General features: G+C 31.5%; 1 protein-coding gene across 1 annotated transcript in view; it reads right to left on the bottom strand.

Annotated features, from left to right (window-relative positions):
* Nucleotides 1-7,979: 7,979 nt before the first annotated feature.
* Nucleotides 7,980-22,539, bottom strand: part of LOC136976807 (ephrin type-A receptor 4-like) — a 42,963-nt gene continuing 28,403 nt past the window's right edge. Inside the window, 17 exon segments of the mRNA XM_067272188.1 lie at nt 7,980-8,156; nt 8,226-8,706; nt 8,778-8,920; nt 8,994-9,188; nt 9,907-10,017; nt 10,434-10,532; nt 11,290-11,537; nt 11,641-11,787; nt 11,873-11,911; nt 11,979-12,049; nt 12,129-12,240; nt 12,712-12,793; nt 14,487-14,701; nt 15,111-15,413; nt 15,490-15,501; nt 15,504-15,644; nt 17,294-17,954. Of these exon segments, the coding sequence (XP_067128289.1) occupies nt 8,466-8,706; nt 8,778-8,920; nt 8,994-9,188; nt 9,907-10,017; nt 10,434-10,532; nt 11,290-11,537; nt 11,641-11,787; nt 11,873-11,911; nt 11,979-12,049; nt 12,129-12,240; nt 12,712-12,793; nt 14,487-14,701; nt 15,111-15,413; nt 15,490-15,501; nt 15,504-15,644; nt 17,294-17,954 (2,820 nt within the window). The 3' untranslated portion in view covers nt 7,980-8,156; nt 8,226-8,465.

Below are 22,539 nucleotides of genomic sequence, written 5' to 3' on the forward strand. Positions count from 1 at the left end.
ATTTAATCACGTTACAGTTTAAAATAGGGATACATTTCATCACGTGTTTACTTCACACTCGGCTGATTACGAATAGCTGTGACGTGCGATCACTTAATATACTTTTATGGACATATATGATTAATTTAATCACGTGATCGCTTGAAATGTGTTTGAAAATGCTAAAATTCATCTAAATCAACGTATCTTTGGCCAAATTTCGCCATATTTTATGGAATTTTTCAAATGTTTAATCACCGGAAGTAACTTTTTTATATAAAACTGCATAAAATAGTTACACTAAATTTACGTTTATCGCTGTTATTTTCTATTATAAAGGATAATCCTAGTCAGGTGATCCTATAAATTTACCTTATAAAAGCCCAGGATAGTAGATCTTTACAATAATTTTAAATGTAGCGTAACCACTCTATCAAACTTACAAGAAACGTAACGGAAGTAACTACTGTTTAAAATTCAAAACGTATGCTAAAACTCAGGACAATTGTTTTGTAAAATTTGAATGGCACGTAACTATTGAAATAAGAGGGCGTAACCACTTCTCTGAAATTCAATTTAAATGTAACTTACTTTATAAAATCTAGTACATAAATAATCTCTATAACGTAATAACTTTCTAAAATGAAGGCGTATTATTAACTAATATATACAGGAAGCGTAACTACGTTACGTTAAGCTATGTTAAACTTAGACGAACATTGTAGAGACTTTGAAATTCAGTAGGAAACGTAACGACTGTATGTAATGCAGTGAAGTCACTTTCTGAAATCTCAGGAACGTAACTACACTCTAAAATTCAAAAAATATACTGTTTACAACTATCTATAACGAAGAGAAATCGTAATCACACTTTATAATTCAGTAGCAACGTAACTACTATCTAAAACGGGAAGCGTAACGGTCGTATAAAGCATGGTCCCTTTCTAAAAAGTACCGTTTATCGCTATTAACCACCGAAACGTAACTACAATCTATAACCGACAGAGAGCGTAACCACGCTGTAGAACTCAGTAGCAACATAACTACCATGTAAAATTCGAAGAGTTACGGCCGTATAAAGCATGGTTACTTTCTAAAATCTAAGGAAATTTACTGTTTATCGCTATCAACCGCCATTCACACGAAACGTAACTATAATATATAAACGAGAGAAAGCGTAACCACACTGTAAAAGTCAGCAGCAACCACTTAAAACTCGAAAGGAACGTAACTAATGTATAAAACTTTAGACGAAGGGAACGTAACCAAGCTCGTAAACTTAGAGTAACGCGTTACTTTAACCCTTCTATTAAATGCAAATGGGGTATCTTTATCTCATTGAGGCGTAAAACCTCTAAACCCTTCCAAGTGGGCCACAAATCTCCAAAAAAAAAAAAAAATTAGCCTTCTAACAATTAAACGAAGTAAATTATTTTAAATCGAGGAATGTTTATAACAAAATTAATATTTTAAAAAAAATTATTTGGAGTAGAGAAGGGGGAGGGGAAGAAAGTCTCCATGTTATGACTCATCTCACTTAATTTTTGACGCCCACTAATTTAGATAATGAAGTAAAACATATTGAAAATTGACTAAAGTGGTTATGAGTCTATTATCTCGGGAATTATAAAATATTATTACTTGAAAAATTAAGGAAAAAAATTCATTATTTTATGATCAACTTTTACGTAAAATTACTTTTTTTTTCTTTTTTTTTTAATATAATAATTTGCTACTGTAATTTGCATTAAGTGGGAATTTTATTAATGAAATTTAAACAATTTTTTTTTCTACTTTTAAAATGTCGAAATAAAAGATTAGAAATGTTAATTTACATTTTGAAACGATTTAAATCCGTTTACAAAATATATATTATTTTTTATTTATTTTGCTTAGCTGCAATATTGTTAATGTCTTAACATCCCCGTGTCTTCCTTCTCTTCCTCCTCCCTCTTCTCTTCCACCTTCTACTCTTCCAACTCATTTTTCTTCCTTTTCTCTCTCGTCTTCTCTTCCATCTTCTTCTTCTCTTGTGTCTCTTCCTCCCTTCTCCTCTTTTTCCTCATTCTTCTCTACCTCCCTTCTTTCTTTCCTCCTTTTCCTCTCCCCCTTTTCTCTTCCTCGTCCTTTTTCTTTTAATGTAACAAATGCATCTTCACAACCTTCTTTCGATTATATCATCAGTGTCTTCTTCATCTTCTGTTTATATGAAGATTGCACCAACTTTTTCTTATTCCTACTCCAATTTCTCTTACCTGACGATGCCATCTTCTTTAGCCACTGTTTATATGCAGGTTGCGTCATCATCGTCGTCATCATCATCATTATATTTTTTCGTTTATACGAAAGCTGCCGCAGCAACTCTGGCAAATCCGTGCTTCTCAAAGACTAATTAAGTCTCATTCTTCTAAATCTGCATTTCAAATAGTCTCTTTGAATTTGCACTTTGCATTATTCTCAATTAGCATATTCACTATCTCATACAGTAGCTAATTTTTCGCTTTGGAAATTCTTAAACCCCATTTTTTCCCTCCTCCCCTTCAACCCTTTCGTGCTGGTGCACACGTTTTGCTCTTTTCTCTATTAAACTTTAGCTGATCCCCATCTCGACTGATATGAATTATTAAGATAAAGTATATCTTAACCTATAGATATAACCTTTCATCACACTTCTCGTGTTGTTGATAACCTATCTTGATATCAAGACCTTCGATATCTCTTTAGAAATTTATAAGTATCGCTTATGCATACCGGATAACAATAGGGAACAACGTAGATCCTGCGAGTTTAATTAAGGGTTTGGCTTTGTTAGGGATGAGTAGATACTCTAACCTTGAGTGTCGAAGCTTGGGTATGTGAAATTTCCTACTTAACGATGATTAAATTAGTATATCACCCCTTAATTTAGTGTGACGCTCCTCCAAAAAGCTCGAGAAACACTTCTTAAGATGTTCTTTTAGAGATGTGTTTTCAGATACACGTTTCTTTCAGGTGCATTTTTCAACGGTTTTTAAAGGGCTAAACATTGAGAAACACTTCTTTAGATGCACATTTAGAGGTGTATTCTGGTGTATTCTGATTTAGATTCACTTCTTTAGATGCACTTTTAGAGGTGTATTCATTTAAAAAATACGTACTAGGGGATGTTTTTAGATATAAATTTCTTATAAATTAAATTTTTTAACTCCCCAAAAAAGTTTGTGAGACGTTTCTTAAGGGTGATAACCACTTTTTAAGTGTGTTTAGAAGGTTAAATACGCTTCTTAAGGAATAAAATTTCTAATCAATTTGCAACATTTAACTTAAAAATATAAAAGGGGAAAGACATACCTTTCGAAAACACGTAAAGAAAGCACACAGGAGGGTATTTACCGAATATCAACGTCCATTTAGTCCAATTATAGTTATTATAGGTAGCATTAGAAGGGTATATGTGATATGTGCTTGATTAGAGGAGGTGTCAACAACAGAGCTTCCATTATCTACACGTAAAGCTCTCTAGATGCTTGGAGTGGACGATCCAATCTATTGTATGACATCCAATAGTAGATCCCCATTGGGAATAGTATCGAGGTGGTGGTCTGCATGTTATCGCCATTTTCACACCAAATCTATTCATCGATTTATCTAAAACTGATAACGAATCATCTAAAAAAATTCGGCTCCGAAAAAACAACAGAAACACTCGAATAAAGGCAATTCGGCTCCAAAAAACAACAACAAAAAGCACTCGAAAAGAGAATTTCGGCTTCAAAAACACTCGAATTTCGGCTCTAAAAAATCAACAAAAACTACACGAAACAGGAAATTTCGGTTCCAGAAACCAACAGAAAAGTCGAAAAGGGGAATTTCGGCTCAAAAAACACTCCAAAATAAAGAATTTCGGGCCGAAAAAACAAAACAAAACAAAAAAAAAAAAAAAACACTGGTAAAAACGCATTTGTTCCCAGAAGGGAGTAAATAAGAGGGAGAAAAATACAGTCGGAATTTAATGAAGAAAATCCAACCTTTTGATTAATTTTTCCGGTTTATATACATAAAAAAGCCAACAGAAAAAAAATTGTGTTTTTAGAAAAATTTCGTACGATATATCTATTTTTGGTGGCTGTAATATTCTTACGTCTGGGATTTTAAATATTCATGTAGTAGCCTTGGGGTACGACGTAATTAATCATGTACATATGAAGAAAAGTCACATCTAAAAAAACAGAAAAAAAAGAAATATAAGCAAATTTGTCTTCTTTAATTTAAAAATGTATATAAATTTTTTTTATTCTTATCTTCGGAGTAAAATAATCAAGCGAAATTAAATGGTCTTTTTTGAGAAATTTCCTCTTTATTTGTCAATGATTATTCTTTGACCTTTAATCGAATTTTTTAAAACGTATTTTTTTTTTCTTTATTCTTTTTTTAGTTTTCGACTTTTTAATTTTCGTTATTTATTAATCACTTACAAAAATTTTTTTTAATGATTTTTCTTGAATTTCTGATAAATTTAATTGATAGAAAATTGTTTTGATTATTTTGTTTATGTTAAAAAGAAATAAATAAGCATATAATAAATAATTGAGAATGATTAAAGAGTGATTTTTTGGTTTTGTTGGAAGCTTTTCTGATTTTATTAACAATTTCTTTACTTTTCTAAAAAATTATTTCAAAATTTTTAATTTTTTTTTTGTTTCTCAGTCATTCTGAATTTTTGGGGTTTTTTTTAGTAGTTCTTTTGGATTTTTGGGGATTTTTCAGTAACTCTTTTTGATTTTTTGGGGTTTTTAGTAATTCTTTTTAATTTTGGGTTTTTTTAGTAATTCTTTTTGACTTTTTGGGGGGTTTTAGTAATTCTTTTCACTTTTTCGGGTTTTTTTAGTAATTCTTTTGGACTGGGAGTTTTTCAGTAATTCTTTTTGATATTTTGGGGTTTTTAGTAATTCTTTTTAGTTTTTGGGGTTTTTTTAGTAATTCTTTTGGACTTTGGGGGTTTTTCAGTAACTCTTTTTGAGTTTTTGGGGTTTTTAGTAATTCTTTTTAATTCTGGGTTTTTTTAAGTAATTATTTTGAATTTTTATAGTTTTTCGAAATTTTTGATTTTGTTTGAAAACTTTATTTTATTAGAAATTTTTTAAATTTTTACTTTAAAAATGTTTTGATTTTTTACACTCGAAATTTTTCATATTTTATGAAAAGTTTTCGAATTTTTTTTTTTTTTCATTTTGCTAGAAAATTGTTTTGAAATTTTTCTTTTCAAACAATTTCTTGATTTTCAAGAAAATTTCTGTAAATTTTAAATATGATTTTTTGGACAATTTTTACAATAAAATACAATTGAAATCCTAAACATTTTTTGAGGATTTTTAGAACAAATTTTAAATGTATTTTTTTATCCTTAAATTTAACAGACAAACAGTCAAAAAAATCTTTAGAATTTCGCCCACGTACGGACTTTAGACACCATAAAGCAGTTTTTTTGAGATAAAGTTTTTAGAACTTAGCCAAAAAAATTAATCAGAAAATCGCCAAGGTAATAGTAAATGTAGTTAGGTACGGTGTTAGAAAACAACTTTCCTCCCCATTATCAAAGTTTAGCATCCGTTTGTGTTGATGTTCGTGAAGAGAACAGTGTAAAAAAAAAAACATTATTGTTTATCTTTAAAACAATAGAAGATGACCCGAGCCAGTAGCAGTAAATCTTATACTGTCGTAGGATAGTTTACTTCTCATAGATTACACATTGGACTGTGATCTTGGCATGTGTTGAGCGCTTGATTTTTTCGACTTTTCGTGACTTTTTTTGATAAAAATCTTTCATTGTGCACACATCGATAAAGAAATTAATGACTGAATTTGCAGTAAATCGTAAAACGTGAATAATACATGACAGTTACGGAATTAAAACGTGATCTACTCATTCCAATTTTTTGATTTCAAGCGATAAAAACAAGTCAAATAATGCTTTAAATATGTGAATTTTTTTAGAATTTCTGCATAAATGTAAGTTAAATATACTTTTGATATACAAACAAAGCGTTTGCGTACTAATTTTCTTTAAAAAAAAATTACTTCTAAAGAATAAAATGTAAAAATTAGACTGTAAATTCAACTGTAAAATGTAAAAATTTAGACTTACAAGTCCGAAAAGTGTCGTAAAACATAGAAAAGGAGCTTAAAAAAATAATGTTAAAATCTAAATCAAACTCAAAAAATGTGAATTTTTAAGAATTTCTACGTAAATGTAACTTAAATTTATAGGAATAAGCCTTTATAAATATTTATTTCCTTTAAAAAAAGTGCTTTAAAAACCAAAAATTTCGGTTTCTGAAAGTATGAAAAGTGTCATAAAATGTAATAAAAAAAACTTAAAAAACTAAATTGAACTGAAAAAAGTTATTAAAATACGAATTTTTATTCTGATTTTTTATGTTAAAAATAGACTTTAAAACGTGTTTAAAATGTGCGAAAAAATCTATAGGCTTATGTCTGCTTATTTTCTTCTAAAAAATTTGAAATTTAAGATAAATTTAGAAAAAAATTCTATTTATTGATTTTTTAAAAAAATTATCTAAAATTTATTTTTATAGTTAAAACTTTTCGACATTTTTAGAACGATTTTAGACGATATCTGAATAAATTAAACGAGGATTTTTTTAAAATTCATTGCAGTGATTTTTTTTTAGATTTTCAGTATAGTTAAATAAGTATATTTGAAATTTTTTAGGAAGGTTTTTATAGAAGAAACTGATTTTATGCGCCTTTAAACCAAGATTTTTTGGTATCCTTAAAATGATTTTTAAAAGATTTGTGTGTAAATTAAGTATTTTTTTTTAAATTTATTGTTTAGAGATCCTCTAAACACTCATTGTAATGAAGTTTTAAAAAAATCATCGTTAAATTTATATAGAAATTTTCTAATATGTCGAAAAATTGTAGTTTAACAGCGTGTAAAACTTGTTGAAAGAGTATTTAAAAGAGGACAACTTTTTCGGAGTGAAGAAAAATTTTTCGGGGATTTTTCCCCGTGAGAAAAAAAAAATTTTCGGAGATTTTTTCGGACAAAAAATGATTTTTCGGGGAAAACAAAAGATTTTTCAGGGAGAAAAAAATTTTTACGGATTTTTTCGAAGAAAGATTTTTCAGGAAATTTTTAGATTTTTCGGAGGAGAAAGATTTTTCAGGGAATTTTTACGGATTTTTTCGGAGAAAAAAGATTTTTCAGGAAATTTTTACGGATTTTTTCGGACAAAAAAATTTCGGGAAGAAAGAAAAGGTTTTCGGGGATTTTTTTGGGGAGAAAAAAGATTTTTCACGAATTTTTTGGACAAAAAAAAGATTTTTCGGGGATTTTTTTCTGGGAGTAAGAAAAGATTTTCCGGAGAGTTTTCACGGATATTTTCGCGGAGAAAGAAAAGTAGATTTTCGGAAATGTTTTAATCCTCGAAAAATCTTTGTTTGGAAATCTAAAAAGAAATCATTCTACAAATGTTTTTAGAATTTTTACAAAGATTTCTAGAAGGTTTCTAAATAAATTAAACAAAGATTTTTTAAAAAATTTATCAGAATAATTCTTTAAAAATTTAAAATCATGCTTTTTTAGAATAATCTTTAAAGGAAGTTCTCACATTTTTTAAATAAAAAAAAAATCGCCGTTCACGAACGGCGAGATTTGTTAGAAAATTTCTTTTTTATAAAAATACAGCAGATGCAAATATATTTGCATTTAATTACAATTAATTGAAGATGAGGATAATTTACAATGATAATTTAAAAAAAAGGGAAAAAATAAAAGCCGAGTAATGCAAAAGTACCTGCAAGTTCTGATAATCGAAATGGCACAATTGATGATGAATGTTGGTTCGGACAATAAGAAGTATGTGGATCGTTAAGGTTTCGTCTAACAAGGAAGAGAAAATGTCGTGGAATGTACGACCTTCTATTGATGACCAGTTCAACCTAATCTAAGTTCCTCTATAGAAATTCAATTGAACAGATTAAACACTCGTATAATATTATTTTTTGGGAATTTATTACACATATATACAGTGTATTTACAATTTTTTTTTTTTTGTTACTGATATTTAGGAATTCGATACTGCCATTCGGAGCTGTCAATCACCGACGTTCACGAGGTCAAAGGTGATAAGGGAATACGAGATGTTCATGAGGTGGCTGGATCATTGTAGGATCTGTAAACGAGAGACAAGATCTAACATCACGTGTTTAACAATAGTTATAAATTTATAATTCATTCAAACCTTTATTTGCATTTTATCATTTTCTTCACTGTACCCTAAGGGACGTAGGCACCTGCCTTTATATGGGTCCATTGTATGTGTTTTTTTTTTAAAAAAAAAGCTCTTACAAGGATAGATTTCTGTTTACAGGTGGTACCTGCGACTATAATTTCAGTCCACAATACACAGACATGGTGGATGAGGGAATGACAAGCTCGACAAACAAAATGGCAGTGAAGTGGTGAAACTTTGCTAAGGAAATTACACCAATAATCCTTCACACTGTTCTTCGGCCCTCAATGCGTGTATACTATTCAGAATCTTCTTTTGATGCCCGATTAACGTAACACCTATTGCTGCTAAGTCCATGACGGTTAATCTCGACACCGAATCCATTGTTACGATACCCGCTTGCTGAAAATTTTCCAGATATCTCGCCATTTTGATGCTCTCCAACCATTCAGGTACCGAATCGTAGAAAGGTAAATCGGGAGCGGATGGCCTGCAAAGGGGAAGAAAGTAGCATTCAGAATTACGCAATACTCAGTGTAATATACAATCGAATGCACTCACCTGGTTTTGATTAGTTTACAAAGCATATCTGGACGTTGCATAAGTTGATCGATTGTCATGACGATGCTCGCAAACGTGGGTCTGTGCGATCGATCTTTTTGCCAACAATCTAACATTAATTGATACAATGCCTCCGGGCAATCCTGAAACAATGCGCGTGCATCATCACAAAAAAAGTGTTTATTTCGTTAATCACATCGATCTAAAGCCACTCACCATAGGAGCAGGTAGCCTGTAACCCTTCTCGATGCACTTGATGACATCCTGGTTGGACCAATTCCAATATGGACGTTCGCCGTAAGACATGACCTCCCAACTAACGATTCCGTAACTCCAAACGTCACTAGCAGAAGTGAATTTCCTAAATGCTATAGCTTCTGGTGCTGTCCATCGTATTGGAATTTTACCTCCCTGCAAGAAAAAAAAATTATAAACAAGATCCTGTAAAGCACCTGCGTACATTTCTTTTAAAAAAACCAATAAGTTAACACTGCAATCACTAACGCCTCATACAGAAGCACGTGTTAAGCGAGGCTGAAAGTTTATCGGCCTCACTTAACACCTATAGAACTACGTAATCTGTATTTAATTTCACATAGAAGCGGTATTGCAAGTGGCGAATTATGACTATACGAGATCTCTTTACGTAATTTTTCATTTTTATTATTTCTTTGTTTGTTTTTATGATACACAATTGGAAGTGTAAAGTTGCTTTATTCTTTCTAATTTCGAGCCTCCTGAGAACCAGGACCTAAGCAGTCATGTGATTAGTAGACAATCTGGCACTGAAGTTGCTTAATATCAAACACGTACTATATGTTTTAAGCTCGTCACTGCTTTGCTTTCAACCTCATCACCATTCACTTTTCAATCTCATAATCACCACTTTGCTGTTTAAATTTCATAGATTATTTGTGTTTTTTTTTCAACACCACACAACAATTACACTTCCAACAATACAACACAACACGATGCCAGACTGACACGCGCTCTTCAATCACAAAACTTCCATTCATACAAAGATAGAATTCCAATAGCCCATCTAAACAATTCATTCCTTTCTTTTACTCATTGTTTTTATTTTCTTGAAACACACAAAAAACTTCTTAAACAGATAACGATTTCTTACCTGAGTCGTGTAAGTACCTTCAACTGCATAGTCTAGTTCTCTAGACAATCCAAAATCCGCTATTTTACACGCAAATCTTCCGTTCACTAGAATATTCCTCGCAGCAAGATCCTTAAAAAAAGTCATTCGATTAAAAAAAACAATTGACTTTTTCCCAAAAGTCCAATTTCCTTTTTAAGTAAAACACGTGCCACCCAATCAACTACTGAAAGTATTACCTAATGGAGACATTCGATATATAAAAACTACTTTCCCCTCATTAAATATGAATGAAATTAGTACTTAGCTTTAATTACTAAGCCAAAAACACACAATTTTTTCAAGGGATCCAAAAAAAAAAAAAAAAATTCCCCGTTCCTTAAGCAGAAATTACCAACAGTTTGCCTTCAAATGCTCGCATTTGAACATAAACTTAAGAATTAATTTAATTCCCTTTATTAATTTACCGCGGATTAAATTTCCTATAAAATGAACGTCGGTCTGTCTGCCCGATTAATAATATATATATTTTTTAAAAGTATACATACCCTATGCACGTAATTCATCTCGGATAGATATTGCATCCCTGATGCTATGCCACGGAGCATCCCTACTAATTGCAGCACTTGGAATTTACCTTCGTTGACCTGTATGTCGGTCCGTAGACAAAATTTTTAAGTTAATTATTAGTTTAGTAATGTTTAAAGTGTATTAAAATGTCAAAAAATGAAATATTTTAAAAAATTGGCTGAAAATGCAAGTACGATGAAACCTGTGTAAACCGAAATTGGTACCCAATACAGTACTTTTTTAGGCAGGTTTTTAACGTAGAAAATTCCTCCGTTCCGGAGAATTTTCTCCGTTTTATACAGGTTTCGTTTTGGACAGGTGTTACTGTACTTTATATTATGAATTTACATTCCCCCCAGGAAAATAATACAAATAAACGGTTGTCCTTTTCTAATGGAAGAGAGCCGAAGTTACGCTCTTCTAAAAAATTCGGTTACGATTTTTTTAAAGTAAGACAATGAGCAGGTTAACCTTTACTAAAAGTGACTTACGAGGTTACGATTTTCTATATAAAAAAAAAGTACATATCCTCTTCGTTTATTTTCAAAAAAAAAATTTCGAAAATTTATAGCAAAATAAAATTTATTTAACAAACGTCACGTTACATTTATTTCGTTCTATTTACAAAAAAGAAACAAAAAAAAAGCGTAACAGTAAATAGTTTTGACTTAAGACATGATGCGAAGTGACGCAAAATGCATCATTGTAAAAAATTCCAACGCACTTACTATAGAACTATACGTCTTTATTATATTTTACGGGGCATAAATCAATTGTTTAGAGGGTCTTTATTATATTTTAAGGGGTGTAAATCAATTCTATACTAACAATTACCCTTAGGAAGGTATCCAAGGATCCATTTTCCATATATTCCGTTACGATCATAACAGGATTGCACTTAGTGACTACACCTTGCAGATATATAACGTTGGGGTGATCAAACTGTCCCATTATGCTGGCTTCTGTTAAAAAATCCAACTTGGCTTTCTCTGAAGAACCCGGCTTAAGGGTTTTAATGGCAACCGTCACGTCCATCCACCCCGGAATCTTCAGACTTCCTCGACACACATCACCAAATTCGCCTTGAAAACACGCAAAAAAGGTTGAATTTTTTAATGTATTCTCAAGTAAGCGACGTTATAAAGGGGTTTTTTTTCCTCTTTTAGCGTCAATAAGCTTCATTACCTCCCCCGATAATAGCCTCTATTGTGATATTGGATGCATCGATTTCTTTTGTAAACTGCAACACTGCTTGATTAGGATCTTCGTAAGTGTGGGGGTCAATGTATGTCCTGCTCGAGCTGTACACGGGGGTGGCTATGTACGTCATCACTGTAACAGTTAAAAAGAAATCAGTACAAGTGTACGAAATAAGCGGGTTTTTTTTTGCCGTGTTAGTACAGAAGAGAACACTTACTTCGTGTGTTAGTAGCTAGAGAATCCACGGGGGGTAACACTAGTACACGGAGAAAGTATATTTAGAAGAGAGTAACACCCGAAAACGTAACCGAAAGTGCGCTTACCTTCACCGTTTCTGTTATATTCTAACGTATCGCAGTCGCTAGGTTGCTTCTTGTTACACTCGTCACTATTTCTGTAAGAGGGGGGCGAAGTTGGGTGAGTTCAAAGGTCAATAAATTTACAACCGTTACAGATAACAAGCGCTAATTTACCTTCTGACGTATAACACAATCATGACTATGACGACGATGATCAGCATGGTAACTGCTACAGTAGTACCTGCTATAATGCGCACCTGAACTTGCTCCTCGTCGCCGATTAATGCTGCAAAAAAAGCACAATTTACACCTATTAAAAACACTAAACTCGTGTAAAAAACACACACACACACAAGTATATGTTTCTTTTATCGACGTAGAAGGCCAAAAAACAAAAAAAAAATCAAAAAATCTTAATAGATTTTTGTCTTTTTTAATCCATAAACTATTTATTTAAAGTTAGAAAACAATACAAACTTAATAAACAGAAGGGAATAAAAAGAAATTTTTCTGAAAGTTATTGAAACAAGAAAGAAAAAAAACAGAAGAAAAAAATTTCCTCCTGCCAGAGAGGTATTGGGTATGCTGCTACAGAAATAATCAATATTGTGCTTGCTTCAGATAATAGATGTGTCTGTTAGACATTGCTGGCTTCTTTGTTTTGTGTTTGCTGATAAAGTTTGTAACATTAGGCCCTATACAGCGCTTTCACGTTACATGCTTATTACCTGGTGTTTTCTGTAGTCAATAAACTCACCTGTGCTACCGACAGTTTGACCTGTTTTCGTATAAATTGGTTTACTGTATTCGCCCCAGCCTTTGGTTGTTTTCGTTCTCACCTAAATTACACACATAAAAAAAAAAAATTAATAATAATAATTACATTAATCTCGTTTCCTTTATGTACACCTCTACCTTACACCTAATTATATATATATATATGATGCTTAATAATATAAAACCCGATTGCAATTTGTTATAAGTAATTTGTGAAAACTACGCAAGAATTTCTTTTTTGGAAATGTGTTTAATCCTTTAAGGAATTTTACACAACAATCCTTAATTAATCTCGTTCTATGCACTAATTTTTATTTATGAATACATGAAAAGTATCTAAAATTATACTAATTTTAAAGGTGCACTACACCACGAGTGTACTTATTCTAAAGGTGCACTACACGATGAATGTACACTCTTCTAAAAGGTGCAATATACCATATACGTACACTGCTTTTAAGCGTGCACATTACATCACAAATGTACACAACTCCTAAAAAGTGTAAAGCATCACAAGGATTTAAAATAGTTTACAAGTAACTTCGTTACGGCCAAATTTACGAATTAATTATTCATTTTTCCATGAATTCATGCAATAAATTTGATTAAATTATTAATGTTTTTTATGTAAAACACAGCAGAAATGATTCCGGATTTCGTTTTTTTTTTCTTGAATTTTTCCTTAAAAATGTATATATTTAATATCGTTACGCCATTCAAAAATTCGTTTAACGATTCGCTGGGGTTCGCGATCTGCCCGTTAAGACGTTACGCGGCGATATTTTAATGGTGTGACGTCTCAACTTTAAAAATTAAAGATTTTTTTTTACACCTTAAAGCCTTAAAAAACACCCTAAAAATTCATATTTACTAGAGATTTTAAAAGCGAATCGTTTGTTGAATGTCTAAATCCATTGTTGATCGTAATTTTACGGTTTTGTATGCCAAGTAAAGCTAGAAATTGTTACGTTTCTGTCGCGAAAATAAATATTAAAAAAATCGGTCGTATTCACAGTTACACACTCGCCACACAGTGAAATCACGTGGCAATATGCATCACATCGTGATTGATGACAGGTTTTCACTATCAAAATATTTTTTTTTTTACAGTTTTTGGAATAGAAACGTAACGCGATCGAGTTTATTTTACATAAAAATACCTCAGAAACGTCACATAAACTGTATTTATGCTCACTTTCTCTTATCTCTACTTAGCTATGGGCGTAACCTCATAGGTCATACCATAAAATCTCCAAAAAACACGCATAACTTATAGGGTATACCATTCAATCTTCCAAAAACACGCGTAACTTATAGGGTATACCATAAAATCTCCAAAAAACACGCATAACTTATAGGGTATACCATTCAATCTTCCAAAAACACGCGTAACTTATAGGGTATACCATAAAATCTCCAAAAAACACGCATAACTTATAGGGTATACCATTCAATCTTCCAAAAACACGCGTAACTTATAGGGTATACCATAAAATCTCCAAAAAACACGCATAACTTATAGGGTATACCATTCAATCTTCCAAAAACACGCGTAACTTATAGGGTATACCATAAAATCTCCAAAAAACACGCATAACTTATAGGGTATACCATTCAATCTTCCAAAAACACGCGTAACTTATAGGGTATACCATAAAATCTCCAAAAAACACGCATAACTTATAGGGTATACCATTCAATCTTCCAAAAACACGCGTAATTACGTTCAGAAAAGGTACGAAAGGAGTGCCATACCTGAAAACCATAAGCGGTGTTCTCTTGCAAATTGTTAATCAGGATCTCTTCGTTCATTGTCCTTAATACGGAGGTGTTTCTCTCGAACCCTTTTTGAAAATATTTCACTTCGTAAGCTTGCAACTCGTCTTTAGATTCCAATAAAGCATCCCAAGCTAAAATCAATTCGCTACTTTTAACGTTGACAATTCTAACGTTTCTAACTTCAGAAGACACTAAAAATATATAAAGGAGGGGTCAGAATGAAAGTAAAGAAAAATATAAAAATATATATATATATATATATAAAATCTTTAATTTTTTATCATGTCATTCACCATAGCAACCAGTCATATCTCAATTCCAAAATGAAACCTTTAAGTTATTAAAGTGAGCGCGCGCGCGCGTGTGTGTGTATGTCCGTCCGAAGCAGACTTATCTCATAGCAATTAATTGTTCGAGATTTTAACAATTTAATAAGACTCGAATAATCTTTACTCCTACTTTCTACCCTCCCCTTGCAACGTTCGAAATCGATCAATTAAAACGGTAGCGTGGGATACACCAGGGATGTTTCATTATTAAATTGAATATTATTCAAGAATACAGATGAGATAGCGTCAAAAGATAGCATCAAACACTTACCAGAAGCTTCGGTTGTTACTATTATGTCCGAGGAATGGCTCCTGCTCATACTGGAGACTCCATTTTCTGCATAGACTTGGAATTTGTATGAGGTAACTGAGTTTAGGGAGGAGATGGTTGCCTTGGTATCGTTGAAACCCCTATCGGAAGGCGAATACACCACGGAAGGGCTACAACCTTCGCACGCGATTCTGTATTCTAGATCCGACCTACCACCAAGATACGAGGGAGTTTGCCACTCTAGAACCACTGTCGATTGGTCTACAAAAATTACAGAGAGGTTCTGTGGAGCCGATGGTGGTTCTGTAAAGCAAACGAGTAGTTAAAGGTAACTAATTCTAGAATTTTTCGTGTGTCTAGAATAAATAATAAATCTTACGAGTGCACGGACTGTAGCTGCATCAGTAGGTGCTCTGTAGTGTCCATCATCGCATCGACATTCCATTGATCCTCGATAAGGTGCATCACTATGAGGAGGACAGAAATAGCAAGGATTTTCCCCAACGTTCGATTTAAACGTTCCTACAGGACACACTAAAAATACATTTAAGAGAAAAAAAAGAAAAAAACACAATAGGAATTTTACGCAATTCCTCCCTGAAACATCGCGCGTTTAGTGTGTAATTAATAATAAAAAAAGAAATCAAAATGGCCGCAATTCAATAAAATAAGATACAAACATTTGTAAGAAAGGATTCTTCAATTGAAAAACATAATAGGGTAGGTGAAGAGGGAAGAGACAGACGAAAGAGAAGAAAGGAATAAGGAAAAAGTCGCGTGCAAAACTAGAATATTTGAAAAGAATATCCCCACGAAGATTGGAAGGCATTATACACGAACTAGTTAAATTTGTATAGATATGCAAACTTATCCAAAATGGCACAGTTCGGAAACGTCTAGCAGAATAATCCCCCGTGTTGTATAGATATGTAAAACAGCCATCTTCCTCCAGTTTCGTATCATTGAGTATTAGGACGGGAGCAGTTTCCGCCAGCGTTACTAAATTTCATATAACTCGACATTAGGACCTACATTCATAATGGATACCGTAAATTAATTTGAGTGAGTAGCAATTAAGGTTGCCACTAGTTATGCAGCACGAGCTAATGTACCATAAGAGATATACACACCGGGTCGTAATTCCTGCTCTTCTAAACGCTTCCCCCTTCTTATTCTCTAAACATAAATACGTAGTAATTATCGTAGGATTAATAATACTATTTTTTTTTCTTTTCTTAAAAAAATAATGCGTCGTTCTTCGTTGGACAATCGTATCTTGATTTTTTGATGCTCTTTTTTTTCCTTCTTGTTGCTTTCCCTTTTTATTCAGACAAGAGCCGTATTGTCACGCCATTCGTGATTGCTTTGACGAGTCAAGCGGACGAAACCCATATTCTCCTGTTGGGTTTTATTCTCATCAGTACCCGTGCAGCTAGTCTTTGATGTGCAACGTACTCTACACGATTTTAAAGCTCTTATTTTTTTCTTGCAGCTTCCATATTTGTGTGGAAGCTGAAGGAAAAAAGGTAGTGGTTCTGCATGAAATTCTCAATGGCACTAACAGAAATGCTTCGACAAAACGGCTACAAATAGCCAACAAAATGTCAATTATAAACATTAAATTCGTAATATGTGAATGGATTAGAAGAAACGGACCAAAATATCCATCGATCGATACCCTCCTGCTGTAACTGGATCTTTGCTTCTTTCAATTTTTTTTTTTTAAGTATGATAATACAAGTTTGCGATTTTTGTATATATAAAAAAAGGAGAAGGGAAGGAAGTTATAACAAAGGTTAGCTGAAAAATACACAAAGTTACACGTTTGTTTGCTTTCTAACTAAGCGCAGTTGTGCAAGTCCAATTTCTGTTGTGTAAATAACCAAGAAAGTTTTACCGAATTAAAACGAATTAATTAAGCATCTCACTTATATTTACCGGGGAATTACTTCTTAATGACATTCAGTCCGACAGAATGCCTTAAGGCTGAAAGGATGACGGGAGAGAGAGAAACTTCTAAACCAAACATACAAACCGAGTAATCTTCTTATTGGACAAATAGTTGGCTTAGAGGGAACCAATCTATCAATATTTCGACAGAAGTAATATTTGACGATTATGTTATTCAACCGACTAAAATTTTAAATTAATTCTTCACTACAATTACTGATAAGGGGACATACCTTCGCAGATTTCGCCCAATGGTTCATATCCAGCCATACAACTGCAACCACCCGATGGTAAAGTCCAATTTCCGTCTCCTTTACACAGTAATCTTGGAGTCTCGACCACTACGGCATTTGCCACACACTGTCCTTCCACTGTTACTATCGCTGTCACCTCCTTCCCTGTCGGAGTCTCGGGAAAATACGCGAAACTGTTGGAAATCTCGGGGCACGTGATGTAGTAAACCTTGATGGCAATGAGAGACAGACAGGCACCTTGGTCTCTGAATGCAAAATACACCCCTTTCTTGGTAACTGGCACGCTTCTTATTTCGGTGTTGATGATGACTTCCGCGTTGGAAGTAAATCTTCCTTCGTCTGCGGCGATCCTGCCGATCAGTTTGTAAGATTCGGGCTCCCAGGGGGGTGGCTCCTTGGTGGCAGCGTCGAACTCGTAATATAGTAGAGTGAACGTCTCTTTGCAGGACAGTGCCATGCCGGGGAACAGGTTGCAATCCCTCATACTAAACTTGACTTCGATGTACATGCGATTGGCCACTCCTCTTTCGATGAATGGGGTCCACAACCAATTGTTGACATCGTTGTATGCCACGTCGCACACCACGTACGACCGCCAGTTGATACCCAACTCGAAATTCGTAAAGCTCTCTTCCACCCACTGTAAAAACAATACAACTTAGATCATCTAACAATATTTATTTCATATCTTTTCTATAAATAACGGATAAAATAAAGAGAAAGGAAAAGGAAGAGGGAAAAAAGGAGCGTAACAACTGAACAATTGTACAACTGTCAGCCATTTATTGCGATTGACTAAAAGCGCATTTTTCTCTGCATTGCCACTTTAGAAATCGTCATAACGTGACACTTTCAATCGAAGTATCTATACCTTTCGCTCCTTTTCACTAACTTTTACAAGAGCATTTATTGTTTTTATTTCTTTACCAACAATACTGGGATCGCTGATAGAATTGCTCGTAATCTAAAAAAATATAATCATTTCTCATATAAAAAATAATACATTTAGTTGAGTAATAACTCGAATTTCCCAACCAGTAGTTCGTGATCGTAGAGTTAAATACCTTAATAGACTGGAGTTTGCGAGATTTCGAGAAGTTGGCGAATTTTTATAATGAAACATCCCTTCACAAAAACTCATCATTTAGTTTACTACACCCCTAAAACCCTAAATTTTGGAAGTATTTTAGAGTCTTTCTCAATCGCTGCTGTACACGTGAGGAAGTGGAATGACCCCTTAAATACTTAACGAATGAGGGGGAACGAAAACATTTTATAAATTCAAAGGGTGAGGGCGACGTAAAGGTTATGAGTCACTGCATTGGGTCTACCACAGCAGTAGCCTCAATCTTTAGGAAACAATAATTGTTTACAAGAGACTCTACTGGAGGAAAAACCCCAGAAGGGGGTGAAGCTGTGCCCCGCTCACCCCTTGACTAGGTAGATCATAACTAAGAAGCACACACGTAGAGAAAGATGCACTCAACACCTATCTATTTTCGCTCACACCAGCCGTCTTCCTGTATCCAAATTTCATTTATTTACCATACGTTACCCTTTCCAAATTTCCTAAATAATTTCAAAATTAGCATTTTTATGCAAATTTCTAACTTGGAATCGTAAGAAAAACATTCTAAACGTCTCATTTACATAAATTGCAACTCACCATTTTGGAGTAACAAAAACAGCGAAAGAAGCGAAGTTTACGGATCGATCATTTGATTAATTTACTCTTTTATTTGTTAATAAATCTATTTTAAAAATTAATATTTTAATTTCCTTAATATTAGTTAAGATTTTTGACATACAAACTCAATCTTAGAAAAATCAGCGTAGTGGAGGAAGAGGAGGAAGAGGAAGAAGAAGAGAAGGAAGAGGAGGAGGAAGAGGAAGAAGAAGAGGAGGAAAGTAATTAACCATCACGCACCCAATTTTTCATAAGATTAAACACATCTTTATTATTCCAAATTTAAATTAATGGTTATAAAAAGAAGATTACTTTTTATAAAAATACAATTTTTGGACATTCCTTTTCCGAAAAAATAACAATTTAGCCTATAATTTGGAAAGGGCAAGACAATTTACCAAATTTAAAGAAGTGAAAAGAATTGTCTGCAGCTGTTGTAGACATTAAATGAAAGGATATACTATTCAACTATCAAAAACACTAATATCTGTCCGGTTATTTTTCGATTATAATGAAAAAAAATAGGGAAAAAATACATACATAAGTCCATCTTCCCAACTTCTCCTCGAGTAATAATCATTTTAAATGGACTAACTCCATTCAATAATCAAAGGAAATCGTTAATGGTTAAGTAATTTTTCAATCACTTCTTTACTACTTCATTTCAATTTTTTATTATACCTAATGTAGTATATAAATATTTTATATTAAAAACTTAAAAATTTTAATAATTCCCAAATCATTCGGATCAGTGGTTCCCATCTAACCAACCTTTATCGCTATGCCATCGCCTTACCTTGCCCGGTAATGGAATTGTAAGTCGTCTAGGGGATCGCGAGCTATAGGTTGGGAAATTTTATGCTACGAATAAAATTATTTAAATTTTCATCTATAATATTCACGTAATGTTTAAAATAATTTTTATTTTATTTTATTTAAATATTTACTTGATTTTTTAAATTAAATTTCTTGTTTTGTTTTTATTTCGTGCAGATTTGGTACATAATTAAAATAAAGGGAAATGAAATCGATCGCGTACTACTGGTTGAGAAATTACCCACTAATTTCTTTTACGTGAATTGATAAAATGATTTATTTTAATTAGAAAAATAAATTAATGTCTGTTTTCCAACCGGTAGCTCGGGAACCCCTATTGGGGATCGCGAACTACCGGTTTATTTATTTATATTAAGTGTAAACTGTAATTTTTCCATTTCCGAAATAAATTTACAATGCAACATTTGGAGATCACGACCCACCGGTTGGAAAGCCAAATCCTAATTACTTTTTAATTAAACGAGAAATTAATGGATAGTGGATCGTAAACCACCCGTTGAAAAGCTTTAATTATTTTTTTATTTTCATTAATAAAATATTGTAAAAACTAAAATAAAATAACAGCCAGTTTATCAATCAGTAGTTCGCGAATCCTTACAGCTTCATAATTATTAATTATCCTATTAATTAAAATGCAAATGTAACACTCCCCAACTGATAGATCGCGATCTAATAGTTGGGAAATAAAACAATTACCTTCCTCTTGTTAATCAATACAGATACGTGAAACTTTGAGCCAAGTGGTAGATCGCAAACTACCAGTTGGGAAACTGTATACCCCAAACAATATTTAACCAATAAAATAGAAACTAAAAATAAGACAGCCAATAAAATTTGTGGTTCCTTAATCTCAAGGAAAAGTTTACTTTCATAATTTGTCATTGGTTAGTTAAGCTTTATAGAATAAGTTTTATTAGATTTACTTTTATTTAATTTAAAACATTTAATCTTTATTGGGTATTAAATATTAAAGTTAATCTTCTTTAAATCTAATAAAACGTTTAATAAATATATAATTTGCCAGTCAACTAAATTAAAAAAACTTTTAATTTTATTTAATAAATAATAAAACTTCTATTTACAATAAAATATATACTTGTAATTATTAAATCAATTAATTTAATTTAAAATATTTTATTCTGTTTTATCTATTTAATATATATATATATATATATTTTATTAATTCAATAAATAAATTTTTTAAAATTTATCACTTTTATGTAATAAATTATAAAATATTAATTATATTATTGATTAAAAACGAAAATAATTAAAAGCTTCCCAACGTATAGATCGCGATCCACATGTTGGGAATCTTACATTTATTCTCTATTTCTTAATTAATATAGTAATATACTCATATTGATCAACTGAATGATCGCGAATTACCTGTTGATGACTTAATTATTTTTACTTAAAAAATTCTTAATAACAAAAATAAATTACAGTCGAACCTTTAACAGGCCACCTGTAAACAAAGGTCATTTTTCGAAACTTTTTCGTTTTTTTGAAGAAAAATACATTTTAAAAAGACCTTCAAACAACGGCCAGTTTAATGTTGGACATTGGCCTTTGTTCAGAGGTTTGACAATACCCTACTTGGATTACTTTAGTAATTTTTTAAAATTACAATTTTTATACAGTAATTAATAAAAATTAGTAATTTTATTGATTTATAAATTGGAATGAAAGACCATTTAATGCGTTGACCGCGAGCTATAGATTGAGATTTAGTCACTGGGAGGAAAAAATAAACGGAAATACCGTATTTCCCAAACTGTAGATCACGAACCATAGGTTGAGAATTATCATTTATTTTTTATTTGTTAATCAATGAAATAATTGAAACATACAAATCAACTTAGAGACCGCAAACTACAGGTTGAGAAGCTACTTAAATTTTTTTTTTAATTTAAAATATTTTATTATTAATAAAAAAAAAGATAATAATAATTTGTTTCTTAAACTTATTTGAAACTTTTAATTTTGTTATTTTTTTATTAAATAGAATGAAATTTTTATTATTTACAATAAAATATAAAATTAAATTAATTATTAAATCAATTTATTAAATTATAAATAAATAATTTTATAAATATTTAATCTACTTTTTATAATTTAAAATATTTTTGTTAATTTAATAAACAATTTTTTTTTTATTATAATAAATAATAATAATAAAATTTCCGCTTTAAATACGTTTATTAAAATACAATTTTAATTAAATTTTAACTTAATTTTTATTGATTTATTTATTAAAAGGGGCAAATTAATAAAAATAAATGCTTATATTGAAAAAATAATGTACATTTAATACATTTAACTCAAATTTAAATAATTTTTTTTTTTATTTTCAATTTAATCTGATGATTTTACTTAAAATATTTATTTATTCAATGGAAAATTCATCAATTTTTTGCATTTTTTTTAGTTTAGAAAAATGCAATTTTTTCCTTCTAAAAATATTTTTAAAAAATTGCATATTTATTTATTATAATTTTTATTATTTATTTTATTTTTTTAAATAAATAATTTAAAAATCGAAATTTATTTTATTTTATTTTTTGCCCACCTTTTTGACTTGTTAATTTGATTTTTTTTACCGAAATAACAATTCGAAAATTGCTTTTAAATTACAAAGAAAAAGATTAGACTGAGTTTTCTTAGGTTTTTTTAACTTTAAAAATTGATTTAAATTGCT

Source organism: Centruroides vittatus, unplaced genomic scaffold (assembly GCF_030686945.1).
Source record: "Centruroides vittatus isolate TY-2023 unplaced genomic scaffold, ASM3068694v2 contig_1112, whole genome shotgun sequence".
In the NCBI taxonomy this organism is placed as follows: domain Eukaryota; kingdom Metazoa; phylum Arthropoda; class Arachnida; order Scorpiones; family Buthidae; genus Centruroides; species Centruroides vittatus.